General features: G+C 55.9%; 1 protein-coding gene across 1 annotated transcript in view; it reads right to left on the reverse strand.

The window, feature by feature from the left end:
* MYH9 (myosin heavy chain 9) overlaps positions 1 to 15,503 on the reverse strand; it is a 90,382-nt gene that overhangs the window by 13,589 nt on the left and 61,290 nt on the right. The window contains exons 14-25 of the mRNA XM_059936886.1: positions 15,213 to 15,386; positions 13,100 to 13,214; positions 10,375 to 10,568; positions 9,903 to 10,024; positions 9,050 to 9,119; positions 7,070 to 7,230; positions 6,091 to 6,199; positions 4,950 to 5,081; positions 4,348 to 4,554; positions 3,666 to 3,803; positions 2,880 to 3,003; positions 755 to 926 (exon numbers count right to left, since the gene is read on the reverse strand). Of these exons, the coding sequence (XP_059792869.1) occupies positions 755 to 926; positions 2,880 to 3,003; positions 3,666 to 3,803; positions 4,348 to 4,554; positions 4,950 to 5,081; positions 6,091 to 6,199; positions 7,070 to 7,230; positions 9,050 to 9,119; positions 9,903 to 10,024; positions 10,375 to 10,568; positions 13,100 to 13,214; positions 15,213 to 15,386 (1,718 nt within the window). The remainder of the gene's footprint in view (positions 1 to 754; positions 927 to 2,879; positions 3,004 to 3,665; positions 3,804 to 4,347; positions 4,555 to 4,949; positions 5,082 to 6,090; positions 6,200 to 7,069; positions 7,231 to 9,049; positions 9,120 to 9,902; positions 10,025 to 10,374; positions 10,569 to 13,099; positions 13,215 to 15,212; positions 15,387 to 15,503) is intronic.

Raw genomic sequence — 15,503 nt, forward strand, 5'->3', positions numbered from 1 at the left:
GAGGTCACTGTCACCTACGGAGAGCAGAGTCTGCAGAAAAGGCTTTAGAGAGGTGCAGCCAAAGCCACTTCTGGCAGTCATAGTCATGGCCCTTAGGAGCTCTTCTCAGCAAAAACATCTGACGTATCCAGAAGACTTAGCGCTATTCCACTTGGAGAATTCAAAAACCTCACAGAAGAATCATTTCATTTTCCAAATTAAAATTCAGTGCTTTAAACATCAAAAAAAAATGAAATGTTAACTGAAAAAAAAAAAAGGAAATAAAATGCTACAGTCCATGATTACAGCAACTAAGTAAAAATACCAATGTGCTCCGGACTTTGGGTGATAATGATGTGTCAGTGCACGTTCACGAATTGTAACAAATGTATCACTCTTGTGGGGGAGGTTGCTAATGAGGGAGGCTGTTCACATGGGAACTTGGGAATTCGCTGTAACTTCTGCTCAATTTTGTTATGAGTCTAAATATGCCTGGAAAAATAAAATCTATTTTTAAAAAGCATGCCTGTAGCCATGAAATTTTAAAAAGGAAAGAATTGCTATGATTGGATGACTAGGGTTGTGGATGACTTTTTTGGGGATTACAAGTGACAGAGAAGCCTTAGACTGCACTTTTAGTGAACAGAAAATGTTTTGTCATTAATTGGCTTCCAAGACAACAGCGGAGCGCGTGCCCGCAGTTCACTGATGCACCGAGAACCACAGCAGGGGGCACGCTGAGAGTGTGGGCACTGGCTGATGCTCTGGCCCTCACCTGGCCAGGGCAGCCTGGAGCTCCTCCTCTTTCTTGGCCAGCTGCATCTTGAGCTCAGCAATCTGAGCCTGCAGCTCGGCGATCTGGTCACTGAGGTCCGTGGAGTCTCCCTCCAGCTTCCGGCGGGTCTTCTCCAGCTCCTGACGCTGCTTCTCCTCTCTTCGCAGGCGCTCTGAGAAGGAAGAATGGAGAGATGCGAACAGACCCCTCAGTGGCTACAGATCTGTCTTCGTCTTCAAATCTTACATAAAATGCCAAATATTTGTTATAAAACATCTGTGCTGTTTAAATGATCATGATTCACACTCATACCCAACTCCTGGATGAAGGGAAAGAACGTCACCATAAGCTTCCAAGTCCTTGTCTCCCCAACCCCACCCACTGACCCTTCCCACCAAGGGAACTATTCCCCCGAAGTTCGTGTTTACAGTTCCCTCGTTTCCCTTTGAGGCTCCACCATGTCTGCCTCCCTAAAAATTATAACGTTTAGTCTTGCATGGATCTGAACTTACATTAGGGATCTGTCCTATATGAATTCCATGGAGACGGTACAGCGGGGCCAGAGTCCAATGGGCTTTACAACTCCTGTTATGACGTCACCTAGGTGATGTCCTTACCTTTCTGTGCCTCATCTGAGTAGTAAGGCTATAAGACAAGCTACTTCCTTAGGCTGTTGGGAGGCTCAAATGTGTTGGTATCTGAAAGCCCCTGGAACCGCGCCTGCCCATAGAGTGTGCGCAGTAAGGGCTGGCGACTCTTATTCCTCATCTTACCTTTGTCGCTCAACGTTAAAATCTTGAGATTTAGCAACTTAAGTGTCACTGTAATCGATCCATTTGGACTTCTGTCTGTGTATTCCACCATGTGAACACACCACAACTTATCTGTCTATCCTACAGCTGATGGGCACTTGTAGGATAGATGGGCACAGCCTACAGCTGTGTGCCCTCCTGAGCCACGATGCTGTGAGCGTTCTTGCCCATGACTCCCAACACACATGGACAAGAGGCATGGGTTGCAGGCAAAGCTTCAACCTCACTAGGCACTGGCAGATTGTTCTCCGAAACTGTCTACCAATTTATACTCCCACTGGCAGCGTATGTGTGTTCTGACTGTTCTACATCTTTGGCAATGCTTGTTAGTGTCAAACTTTCACGTCTGCCAATCCAGCAGGCCTGCTGCTCCAAGACCTCCTGCATGATGGAGTCTTTCAGACTATTCCCAGGTGAAGAGATCTCTGTGTCAGGATGTCTCTTCCCCTTGATGGCCTGAACACCTTAACCCAGGAGCGGCCAAGAAACCAAGCTGGGAAAATTCTCCTAGCCACCAGCCCAGATGGTTTCAGCCCTACGTCCACTGGGCACTGACAACTGCCCTGCGCATCGGGCTGTCCCACGTCTCCACAGAGGGAGCAGTGGTTTCTGGCTGGAGCTCAGAGCCCCGCCAGTGGTCTGGGCTCCCCTTGCCCCCCATTCCACTCCTCTCAAGGGGCAGGGGGACAAGGGGTCCCCAGACAGCACAGACCTGGGCTTGTGCCATCCTCCTGGCCACCACGGATCCCAGGGCACAGGGAGACGGAGGCATGATTTGTCTCCCTGCCCCACGTGAAGCAATGGCCTCTCACGATACCTGCCCGGCATCTTACAACACACACAGCACGTCCATGCGCGTTATTCAGTTCAGTCCTCACACTCACCCTTTCGCTGTGTCCGCTTAGAGGTAAGAGAAACTCAAGCTCACGGAGATTAATAGGTACAAGATGACACAGCTAGTAAGTGGCAGAGCCGCAGTCAAACCTAGAAGCTCCTAGGAAGTCTCAGAAGCTTGTGAAACGCATGGTGCGCGACACGAGAGAAACGCCAGAGCTCAATTCTCAACGCTCGTCACGTGGGGGAGCGTCCCTCCCAACCAGTGCCTGGAGGCCCAGACTCCACAGGGAGCGGGCACTGACCCCCATGTCTCGAGGGCAGTGGCCGGATACCACAGACCCCAGCCTCGCCTGCTCAGAGCGAGTGGGAGACCCGGCCGGCACTCCAGCTCCTGGCAGGGAGGCCCAGGCTGGGCCCCCGAGCAGGGGACACTCCAGCGATCCCGAGCCCGACCATTCCTGCCACCACCCCCTTACCCTCCAGGTCGGTGATCATTGCCTCGTGCTTGTTCTTGAGCTTGGCCAGGCTCTTAGATTTCTCCTCCTCTTCCATGAGGTTGGTGGTGAACTCGGCTATTCTGTCTTCCAGCAGCTTCTTCTCCTGGGGGGGCGAGGGTGGGTCAGAGCTTAAAGTCAGTTGAGCGCAAAACACGTCAGCTCTCCTCAAGGCACGACTCACCCAGACATTGGGGACTGAATGGCGGGGCAGGGCCTTAAACACCTGGTCAAGTTCATTAGGATTTCCTAGATCAAAGCAGTCATTTTGAAAGGTCACTAGCTCCCCTGCAATAGCTGGGTAAGCCTCCTTGGAACCCATAAAGGGGGTGCCCAAGCCCTTCCTGGGCCTGCGTCACCCTTTTCTGCTCAGGTAAGAAGAGCCGCCAGGTGACACAGAGTGTCAGCGAGGGAATTCAGGGCAGGCGGGATGGCGCCACCTTCTCCATGCCTTCGACCTCCCCCTTCCTCACCCCCCAGAGTGCCCCTGCTCTTCTCACTTTCTGCTTTGTGTGGCCACCAGTGGAGCCCTAATCCCACAGCAAGCGGCCACACAGCCAGCGTAACTCCCCCCATCACAGGGTCCCGGGCAGCCGTCCTGCCCCGTCAACCTGGCCACCCCCATCCTCTGGAGATGGAGGTCCGCATCCTGACCTGGCCCCTCCTTCTCCTCTAACTTGATTCCCAGCTGCTACCTGTCGCCAGGCGGATGCTGACAGGGACCCAGCCACTCGCCCCGGTGCCCCGGCTGCCGGGCTGCCGCCCCACCTTGCCCAGCTTGCAGTTCTGGTCCTCCAGGATGATCTGGTCCTCCTCCAGCTTCTTCAGCTTGGCCTCAGTGGTCACCTTCTCTAGCTGAAGCTTCTGCCGGGCGCCTTCCTCCTCCTCCAGCTGCTCCTCCAGCTCCTAACATGAAGCCAGGGCGACGCCTGAGCAACTGGGGTGGGGCCCGGCCCCCACGTGTGCGGTCATGTATTTAAAACTGGGGTGCGGGGACAAGAACCCCAGGCCAATCGCGGGGTCACGTGTTCCGAGGGGCCTCGTCCAGCAAGCATCCACCCTCCGCTCCTCAGACCAGCCAGAGCGAGGACGGAGGAGGGGAATTAAACTGGCTTCGACGCTCAGTGGGGCAGCGCTAACAGGCACCTGACACACACGTGTCAGAAAGAACCACCCAGGGAATTCCCAGGTGCTCCAGTGGTTAAGACTCCGAGCGCTCACTGCCGATGGGCCTGGGTTCAATCCCTGGTCAGGGAACTAAGATCCCACAAGCCGCGCGGCCGTAAAAAAAAAAAAAAAAAAAAAAGAAAACCCCCAAAGAGAACACGTCTCCAAGGCTGCCCCCGGGGACAAAGGCTGTCCTCCCATGGCACTTGTGGCGCCCCTGCTCCACACGCACGCCATCCCCCGCCCCGTGCCTGGGGTCCGGCCCTGCCCCTCCTCCGGGCACCTGGATGTTCTGCTGCATTTTCTTCTTCTCAGTCTGCAGGTGCTGGCAGCGCTCCTCCTCCTCCTCCACCCTGGCCTCCAGGTCATGGCAGATCTCTTCCAGCTCCTGCTTCTTGGCGGTCAGGCGGGCCCGGAGCTCCTCGGCCTCGGCACACAGCTCCGTTTCTGCCTGGAGCTGCTCCTGCAGCTGCAACTTCTCAGCCATGAGCTGCGAGAACACGTGGGAAATGTGAGCTCTTACAGCCGCCTCGGGCCACTTGTACCCACAGGAGAACTGGTCTGCAGCGCAGGCTCCTGCAGGGAGAGCCCTGCTGATGAGAGCAGCTTCCATCTCAGGACGCTTAAGCTGCCAGGCATGTTTAAACATCACGTCCACCATCCCTCACCACCGCTCCGTGAGCTGTACATCAAGATCCCGAGGAAACAGGCTCAGAGAGGGGCTGGGCCTTGAACCCAGCACTCATGAGCTTTCCATCCCATGGGGTAGCCTTCCTACATCACAGAACCCCTAACAGGGTCTGCAGAGAAATTAACCAGGCATGCCTCGCCTACTGGTTGCCAGCAGGTGGCAGCACTGCCTGGGCAGAGCCGGCAGACACCCACCTGGGACTGGAGGGTCTCCATCTCTGAGAGCCTGCTCTCAGCGGCCAGCTGCTTCTCCCGCACCTTCACCAGCTCCTCCTCCTTGGCCATCATCTCCTCCTCCTGCCGGCTCACCTGCAGCAGCGGCTTGACCTACGAGAGGAGATTGAGGAAGAAACACGCTCAGGGGAAGATGCCTGTCCAGGCTGAGAGCCGTGGGGCTTTCCCCTCACCTGTGGAAGCGCAAGCTCATGAGAGTGAGGGGCAGGTAGGACGCAGGGCAGAGGAGGTGCAAATGGGTACAATCTTTCTGGAAATCAATTTGGTACTGTGTGCCATAGGCCTCTGACCCACTAATTACATTTCGGGGAGACTACCCCTATGCGTGCATGAAGATGTTCAGGACAGCATTGTTTATAACAGTGAAAATTTCAGAGAGAGATAAACATCCATTGCTGGAAAAATAGTCAGATAAATTATGAAACATCTCTAGGGAACAGTATGCTGACTTTTTAAAAATGATGCTCATGAAGGAATTTTAAATGCAAAATGCAAAGTACATGACTGTTTACACAAGTCAAAGCTCAGCTACGTAAGAATGTGTGTGGTTTACACAGCAGAGATTTACCGGGAGTGAAAAAATAATTTTTAAAAAACAGACTAAATATTGAAACATCTATTCAGTATCGACATTGGCACAAGGATGAAGGGATTACAGGTGAATTTTTATTTTCTTGTTTACCCTTTTGGTTAGTCTAACTTTTCGCAATTACCACAGATCACTTATCATAAACAAAAGCAGCCTGAACAACTTTAATAATTAACGAACTTTTGTAAAGGCTCGGGAGGACCCACCCAGCCGGCTGCAGATTCTGACCTGCCCGTGGTTTCTGGGGGGGGAGCACTGTCGCCACGTGGAGCCGTGGTGGGCGGGCTGGGCCCTGACATTCCGGGAGCCGCCCTTGGAGCCGCCCTAGCCCAGCCTGATAGCACCGTGGCCGTCCACGCCGGACACATGCCCCGGCTCACACCCCTCTAGACTCCACGGGCAGGATCATCATGGGCTCCTGTGCTGGGCACAGGGACGCAAAGGCAAAGTGCCAGCCCCAGGGCCTGAGCCCTGTTCGTCCCCCGTGTCACGCGGAGGCCCTTCCAGACCCACCTTGGTGAAGAGTCGCCACCACTGCCAGTTGCGCAGCTTGAGGTAGGCGGCACAGTTCCTCTGCAGGACTTTCATGGCCGTCAGCTGCTGCTGCCTCTTGGCAAAGGCCCTGTGGGGCGAGGGTCACAGTCAGCCCTCCAGGCGGGGGATGGCACACCTCCCTCCCGACAGTCCTGACCTCACTCATGGAGGCCTTTCCGGAGGGACCAACCCCTGCCGGGGGCACCACAAAACAGACGTGGCGGGAAGGAGGTCGGCTTCAGGTTGAATCCTGTGGGTGACCTCACAGAGGGTGCCTGGGGCCGAGGTCACTCAGGGGCGAGTGAGGTCACCACAGATCCGAGTCAAGTGTGAGCCCTGGTCATTAAGTCCATCTATCGACTGCAGCTCCCCACCCTGGTGCCACCCTCAATCTTGTGGCTTTGGTTTAGAGGGAGAATGTCAGCAGCTGATGTCCTACACGGGTCCATTTGTCCAAACACCACAAACTCATGCTGCGTCCCCCAGCGCTCAGATCTCAGGCTGGAACAGACACACCCCTGAGCACAGACACGGAGGGGCTCAGGGGACAGATGTGCAGCTGTCCCACCCACCTTCCTGCAGCAAGTCAGCCCCTGACCCCCACAGGAGCTGCTCAGGACTCAAGGATGGCCTCCTCCTCTGGGAGCATGGCGTCCTCTGGGGACAGCCGGCTCTGGGTGTCATCCTTACGTGAGGGACACAGGAAGGAATAGCGGTGGCAGGAGCTTTCGTGACGAGCAAATCCAAGCACAGTCACCCCTCCCACTAGCTCACTTTAAACCTCAGGCAGAAATCCAGGAAGCAGGGGGGCAGGGAAGGCCACGGGGGCCTCCCCGGGCGACACCTGACTGGCATTAGGGCGCCCAGGCCACCGCTTCCTCAGTGTCCTCCGCTACAGGAGAGCTGGGAGGGCCCGGGCGCGGGGCAGGCTGGGTGGGGTGGGCGTCCCAGGACTCACTTTCTGGCCAGGTAGCCCCTGCAGCAGGCCTGGAAGCCGATGATGACGTCCGTGATCTTCAGGTCCCGCTCCTCCTCCAGGTGAGCCAGCACGCCGGCCCGGAAGAAGACCTTGCTCTGGCCGATGCGGTACAGGTTGCTGTCGAGCTCCAGGGCTTTGATCTAGACGGAGGAGAGCTGGCCACTTACCCCCTGCCACCCCTGCGGAGCCCTGGAGCAAGGCCAAGGACGGGGGAGGGGCCTGGAGCCTGGGTCAGTCCTGCTGCTCTGCGGGCAGCCTTCTCCTGGCGCAGGGAAAGCGGGGGTGGGGGCACGCTGGGGAGCAGGCAGGTGGGGGCCGGCATGGGGCAGGTAACGAGTCAGACTGGCAAAGAAACACAGAGTCTCGGCCCTGAAGGGACCCTGGAGGTCTCCTCTTCCTTCTCTGTGCCGCCCCGCACACTGCAGTCCCGCTCTACAAATGCCCAGTCAGGACACCCTCCAAGCGGAGGCGGCCAAGCATCATTGTTCTGTCCAAGCCCAGCACAGACTCCAGCTCAGGATCAAATACTAACTAGATGACCCTAGGCCTTAACCTCTGTGAGCCCATATTTCCGTGGCTGTAAAATGGGAATAATGGTTTCTTTAATTAAAAGAAAAGTCAACAAAAAAGCAAATAATAGCACCTCCTTTCTAGGAGAGCCGTGGGAGTCAAACAAGAGAATGCACAGAAAGCACTAAGCACAGGGTCAAGCGTGTGACCAGTGCCAAATGGACTTCAGCCGTCATTACCATTACCTGGCTGTTTTGGTACAGTAACAAGGCTCTCTTACTAAGCCCACTGGCAAGGGTCTGTCTGTCCATCTGTCTGCCTGGGAGAGAAGAGATTTAGAACAAGCTCCAAGAGGCAGAGTCTTGAATAGGGTAAGTGGGATCTGGGGGCCTTGGTGTCCACGAACGACCCGGCAGGCCCGGAAGAGGCCCTGTGAAAAGGGGAGACCAGGGCAGGTGGAGCCACTGTGGGCATCCCCCGGCCACGCGCCCCACCTCCCTCCCGGCATAAAGAGCCCAAGCTGCCCATCTTCCCTGCAGGGCTGGACGGAGGGGACCTGCTTATGCCAGAAGTGGGGACACGCCTCACTGGCCAGCAGCTAACTCAGTCTCTGGAGAAACAGCGGCCCAGACACGAGCTGGAGGCACACCCTCCATCCTTCACGCCTTCTCTCTGCCAGGTGGCAAGCATCGGAGAGCAGGGAGCTGTGTCTTCTCCCTCCTTTTCTAGCCCCCATCTCCCTGTCCCTTAATGCGCTGCTTTGCACAGAGCAGATGTTGAATTTTTCTTCCCTTTTCTCTTTCCTCCCCCACCCCCAAGCCCAGCCCATCCTCTGCTGACTCTTTGGAAAGAACGCGAAGTAAAGCAAGCAGGAGGTGCTGGCTACTGACTCTGGACACGTCAGGCCCAGCGGGACGCCCGCCTGCAAAGCAGAAAAACGACTGCATGGGTACAGCCTCAGCGCGGCCACTGGGTCACCACAGGGCCTTCATTCACTATGCAGAATCCAGTGCCCACTGCCCGTCAGGCACTGGTTCAGAGCTGGGGGAAAGAGAGGAAAGGTCCAGAAACTCGGACATCGGCGGCTTTGGGCTGGTCGTGGTGCCCTGGTGGCAAGCTGCCCCGCCAACCACACTGCGTGTGAAGATCGGAGGAGACGTGCGCAAGAAAGAACCAGAATGTGCCCAAAAGGAAGAGGCCGTCTCACACCACAGCCTTGCCACGCTGCGGCTCTGGCCTCCTCCTCCTCCCCACCCTGCTCCCACACGCTGTCCTGACCCCACCAAGGGCTAAGGGGGCTGCCGCTCAGGGCACCTGGCAGAATCAGAACTGGCTTGTTGGAGGAACAAGAGAGCACGGTGCCAACGGATCCAAAGGACCCCGTCCAATCACAGGGGCGCTGGCCACAGGTCACCCAACACAGGAGGCGGGGACGGCAGCTCAACTCACCATGAGCACACACGCCTGCTTCCCATCCATGAAGCCCTTAGGAATGGAATTTGGTGTCAGGATCTCGTATCTGAGGAAGAAAAGGGCAGCCAGGTCAGTTTAGCCCTAGCTTGGATTCCATGTGGCCTGGAATATACGTGAGAGATCAGGGTCGTCCCTATGGTGTAGCAGATGTAGAATTCTTTCCACAGAGTCTCCTAAGGAAAGGGGACATTCGGTGAATCCCGCCGTGCTCTTTCCTTAGGCTAAATGGCACGAGGAAGGCCTGGTGCTTTCCAGAAAGCAAATGGAAACTCATGTCGGACTGTTTCATTCACTCAAGGGTGAGCTTTGCAGTGGGCTTACTAACTGCTAATCACCCAGCATCCGCGTCTGTAACCCCAGAAGGCCATGCCCATCTCTTCACTGAGATGCTGCAGGGACCCACCAATCAACGGGGTGGTCCAAGAAATTAAACACAGGGCTGCATCACGACAGCAACTGGCACTAAACACAGTCATTAAGCAAAGAAGCCGGTGTCACTACTGTCCCCCTCTGCACACACAGCAGACTTTCATTTCCATCAAGTTCCTTTAATACCCAAGGCTCCGGCTGATCCTCCTTTAATTTCTTTTCAGAGCTCCTCTAACTGTAGCAAACAGCGCCAGGCTCCCAAAGTGACTAGGAGTGAAAGCCAACGAGATAACTTTTGTTTCAGAAACAAAACAGAGAAATCCCTCCTCACGTAGATGGTGGCACAGAGAACCGTGTGAGGAGCCGGCCGGAACTCAACTCAATGTGGACGAGGAAACGGCTCCCCTACCGGAGGCCCCTGCTGGGGAGCAGCCGGTCCTGGGCCGGGGGCCCTGCTCACCTCTGCCGGAACTCCTGGAAGACCACGCGGTTGGGGAAGCCCTGGCGGCAGATTCGGATGCCCTCGAGAACCCCGTTGCAGCGCAGCTGGTCCAGCACCAGATGGGGGTCCAGCTTGCCAGCCTAGAGAAGAAAATACATGCACCTGCTCTTACTTCTGCGCCCAGGAATTGATGGAGAGAGGGGCGGCTCCCTCTGGATGAAACAGGGCAAAAGCCCCCAAGGGAGTTGGGAGTCCCTGCCGCCCACAGGTTTTGACAGCACAGTTAATGACGTGATCCAGGTCCGGGAGAGGCAGAAACGCAGGCTACGAGGGCAGCCTATCCCCTAAGGGTGCCTGAGCCACCCCGCCGGGGAACTTAACCGAGGGCGCTGTGTGTGGCGGGGGACAGAGTTTCTGCACAGGGAGACAGACAAGGGTGGAGTGGCCCGCAGGTGTGCCCGGCCCGCGCCACGCCCCCGAGTGGCCGCACCTTCTTCTCATGGTTGGGGATGATGCAGCGGACGAAGTTGGGGTTGGTGTTCCTCAGCGTGGCCATGAGCTTAGCCAGCTGCTCCTTGTACAGCTGTCCCACCGTGCGGAACATGCCCTTGCGTGTCTTGAAGGCCCCTGGCAGTGCCGTCTCCGACATGCCGGCCACCTGGTCCAGGCCAATGATGCGGTCCACTGCAGAGAGCACGCAGAAGCACGTGAGTACCCGGCGGTCCAGGTGGGGGCGGAGGGGTGGGAAAAACAGACAGACAATCTGGACAGAAAGAGAGGAGACTACGGAACAGCAGACTGTTTCTACTTGGAGTCTACACAGCAGGCTAAGGTCATCTCCAAATGTTGAGTGAAGGTGACCTTGTGAGCAAGGAGCAGAAAGCAGGAAAGGGTTTGGAAAGAGTGCAGAGCCGCTGAGGGGAGCAGCGCAGCCGTGAAGGCTAACGCCACAGCCACGGCACTTATCTCAGCCGCCCTGGAGAGCTCCTAACCCAGAGACACGACAGAGCTAGTACTGGGAGATTAGGACTGACATTTATACACTACCATGTGTAAAATAGATAGCTAGTGGGAACCTGCTATAAAGCACAGGAAGCTCAGCTCAGTGCTCTGTGATGACCTAGATGAGGGGGATGTGTGGGGGGGGGGGAGGATGGGGGGGAGGATGGGAGGTCCAAGAAGGAGGGGATATAGGTGTACATATAGCTGATTCACTTCACTGTACAGCAGAAACTAACACAACATTGTAAAGCAATTATACTCCAAAAAAAAACAAACAAAAAACAGAACCCCCTTTCACAATAGCTGTGATTCAGATAAGTTGATAGGAGCTGTGTAGCCTTTTGGCGAGTGTCGTTCGTGATGGCTGGTAAATAACAACCATTTGCTATGAGAATAACTGGGAAAACAAAAAAAACCAAACTGGACCTAATAACGCATTTTGAAGTGGCGAGCCAAGCTCGTCCACTTGCCTGGCTCTGAGGAGGTGTTCAACTTGAATTACAGGAATCGTGTCGTCCTCGGGTCCCAGATGAAATGAAAACCTCAGCATCCTGAATTCACGCTGACCTCTACCTGAGAGCACTGGGCCAGGAGTCAGAAGGCAGGAGCCCGAAAGCTACTCTGCCATCGCCTGCAGGACTCTGGACGAGTCCCTCTCTGTCTGCAACGTCCCCACACAGGGCTCTCTGCATCAGGGACCTAGCGCAGCAGGAATGGTGTCGGAGCAGAGAGTTCCAGACAACCGCTACTGCCAGTGACTACCCCAGAGGCCGAGGCTCCTTCTACCTCTTGTCTCCCTTGGTCTCCAAGCTCAAGGGTCTTTATCATCTAAGCCCACCCTCCAGGGAAGAAGCCCTCATCACCGTGGCTCCCGCCCAGAACAATGAAATGAACTGCTTCCTCCCAGGCGAAAACAAAACAACGAACAAACCCAACCTAAGTGGCAGGCGATTTGAGGCCAGTCTTAAGCAAGAGCCAATGTTAAATTTGAAAGCTTCCGTTGCTGGCTGCAAAAGTTAAGAATTCTGTGACAAAGTCGGTTTCCGATTCCTCTGTGGCCAGATCTCTTATCTTTTTGAAGGCAACACAAAGGACTGTTGCTCAAGAGGGAAGCCGGGAGTGAGGATGGACCCGATGAACCCCCTCAATTAAAACGGGAGGCATCTGGACCTCATGCAGCCACCGCAGGGCCCCTCTGGCCACCAAAGGTGTCCTGGGAGTGGGTGGCTTGTGAAGGCCACTCAGGTTGCCCAGTGTGAGGTCCAATACGCCCCGTAACAACCCGCCGTTTCATGTAAGTGTGCCCTGCCCCCGGCAGGCCTGGCCCAGGAGCAGTGACTGCTGCGTACACACACAGGTGCACGCACGCACAGACACACGAACACAGACAGCAGTGCGCACAGCGCCTCATGCTGAGACGTGGCAGCTACCCAATCAACGAGACGCCGCCTTCACGAGCGGGAGTTCTGAAGCGGGTATAGGTTGTAAAATGTTAAGATCTAACAAGAAGTGTCAATATCAAAACACAGCCCCGATGTGCCTGCGTTTCCACTGGAGGCCTGCGCTGGGGAGCGGGAGGGGCCTCCCCACAAGCCCGGGGCCGAGAGCGGGGAAGGGGCACAGTCAGGCAGGAGCAGCCATGGCAGAGGAAGCTCAGCAGAAGCGCTCGTCACGCAGCCCTGGGTGCAGCACACACGGACGGACGCCGCACCGGGCAGCCTGTCGCCTGGTTCTAGGAGGAGGAGGGCAGGAAAGCGCTGATAGGAATAGGCTCTCTGGGTGCTCTGCATCTCTGCAACAGAGAGGTTAAAGCAAAACCCAGGCAGAAGGGAGGAGAGACCAGCAGAGACAAGGAAAAGAACCACTTCCAGAGCTACCAGCTACCAGGGAGAAGCAGGGAGGCAGGAAGGAGTGGGACGGGAACCTGGGCGCCGGGCGCCGGGCCATCACGTGACACCCCCAGCGCTAGAAAGGGCTCGTCTGTGGCCGCGGAGCCGAGGGAAGCCTCTGCCCCAGAGCAAGTGGCTGTGCAGCACGTTCAAGGATGCTCGGGGCTCAAGGACAGGGTGACCGTAAGGGCTGGAGGAGCCCAGGCTCCCGGGTGCTAAGCGGCCACAAACCCCCCGGTCCACGTCCTGGGCTCGGCCCGCTGCCGTGGAGGGAAGCGGCCCGGCTGGGGGCACCGGGAGGCGGGGTGAGGGCCAAGGGCGTACCATCCTTCCACAGCTCCGAGACGAACTTGTCGGAGGACTGGTGCAGCAGCGTGGCGATGTTGTCGTTCAGCGGGTCCATGTTCTTCATCAGCCACTCGTCAGCTTTGTAATCCACCTGCAAGACGGGACCCCAGGTCACGGGCTGCTCGGGGGACATCGGTGCGCGCAGCCTCTCCGATGACCAGCCGACCCCACAGGCGGAAACATTAAAAACCGTGAACCCTCGACCCGGAGTTTGCATCCCCAAGAAGGAAATGATGAGTGCCCAGGGCGGAGCCCTCCGTGAGATGTTCTCTGCGGAGTCACGCAGAAGGCAAAAAATTTAAGCCACGCGAACTCCAAGCAAATGGTTATAGTTACACCGCGGAATATGCTGTTTTTAATTTTTTTAAGGTAACATGAACCTAAAGAAAAAATCCTGAAAGGACGTTAACCAAAATGTGGTAATATTTCTTTTTAGTAACAGGCAAGTAATTTTTACTTTTTCTTTGTCATTTCAGGATACCCAGGTTTTCCCGGATATGCGTTATTCTTATCTTTTTTGAAATATGTCCTTAATAACAAGAGTAGTACAACATTATATATTCTAATGATACAAACAGAGCGGGAAGCCGCTGCAACCCCCGTCCTAAACCACACAGCAGTAACCGCCGCTCTCAGCCTGTGGTCCCCTCCTGGCCCCTTTCGACAGGTTTCCGCACACGCACTGCTACTGATGACAAGGTACAGGATGGTAGCTTCTTTCTCCCTAGGGGTAGAGTTACCTCCTGGGAGACGACAAGCCCTGGAGCTGAGTGTCTTGGCCATGTGTCCCCCTGGGCACAGGCAGTGTCCTTGTCCTTTTAGCTGCTGTAGTGCAGCCCAGGCGAGGATGCACATGGCCAGTTTCACCGTTCAGGCCCCTCGTGGGCTTTCGGGTGCACCCAGTTTTTGCATCACAGACAACAGTGCAACAAAAGCCCTCCTGCATTTCTAACAACGGTGGAAGTGGAAATGGGGCTTTAGGCGCCATTACCTTAGGTAACGAGAAAACAGAGGTTCTTTAAACAGGGAGTTTGTGGGAATTCCCTGGCGGTCCAGTGGTTAGGACTCAGCACTTTCGCTGCTGTGGGCCCGGGTTCGATCCCTGATTGGAGAATTAAGATCCCGCAAGCCACACGGCACAGCCCCCAAAAATAAGTAAATAAATCTCATCACACACCCGAGTGTAACCAATAGTTAGATACTCCATGCAAGCAACACAATTTGCTGAGAAAACTCAGCTTTAGTCTAAGCACGGACCTCTGCAGACTCAGGACATCCCTGTTCAGTTAGGTTCAAGCCCCAGGAACAAGCCAGCTGGAGGACGTGTGCCAGCTGGTGTGAAGGCAGCTCTGCCACTTACTGGCCGGTGGCCTTGGCAATAACAAAGCCATCATCTACGGGTGTGGCTCTCACCCAGGGGACTGTGCCACCCCCATGTGGCAGATGTTCTGGGATGTCTGGAGACATTTCTGGTTTGGCAAGTAGGGAGGGCGCTACTGACCTCTGGTGGGGAGAAGCCAGGGAAGCTGCTGAACATCCTACAACACACAGGACGGGCCCCGACCACAAAGCCTGACCCGGCCCCCGAGGGGGCGGCGTGGAGGCTGAGAGGCCCTGCCCCAGAGCACTGACTGCCCACTGTGGGCTCACAAGCTCCTTTAACCCATGTTACCCAGGTCAGTGGTGGTCATCCCCACTTTCCATGTGAATCAACCAAGGCTCAGAGAAGTGAGGTAACCAGCCCAAAGTCACACAGGGGCAGAGCTCTAATACAGACTCCATGGCCTGTGCCTTTAGCACAAATCTCATTTCCGCGCCTGGAAAATGCACCTAATAATAATACACAACAGGACACCAGCCTGGGCACCTTACAGGATTGCCGCAAGCTTCTAACAAAACGGAACATGTGATGGTGCTTGGCGAGGTGGGGGAGTCCCGTGAACACTGAAGGCACCAGGCACGTCATCGGACGAGTCACGGGACAAGAGTACTGCGCCCTGCCCCACACCTTGGGGCTCCCGGTCTTAGAATCGCCGTTAAGTCTCCTACAAAGGTCCGGCCGACACCTTCCTGTGTGTGCGCTCCTCACCTTGCCAGCGTAGTGGATGATGCAGAAGTCAGCTTTGTCCTTCAGCTGCTTGGGCTTCTGGAACTTGGGGTGGGTGCCCTGCTCCTGCACCACCTTCTCCACGAAACTCTTGTCCGTGGCTTTGGGGAACCAGCACTCCTCGTCCAGCAGGGCCAGGATGCCTGGGGGGCCTGCCTGGAGGGAGCACAGCGTCGCACAGGTGAGCTCGACCTGGAAACCCACCCATTCCTGCCCTCGTAAGAAGCCAAAGCCCAGAATCTCTCCAGAAGGTAGGCAGTGCTTCCCCGCAGG

This window comes from Balaenoptera ricei, chromosome 10, assembly GCF_028023285.1.
Source record: "Balaenoptera ricei isolate mBalRic1 chromosome 10, mBalRic1.hap2, whole genome shotgun sequence".
NCBI lineage: Eukaryota > Metazoa > Chordata > Mammalia > Artiodactyla > Balaenopteridae > Balaenoptera > Balaenoptera ricei.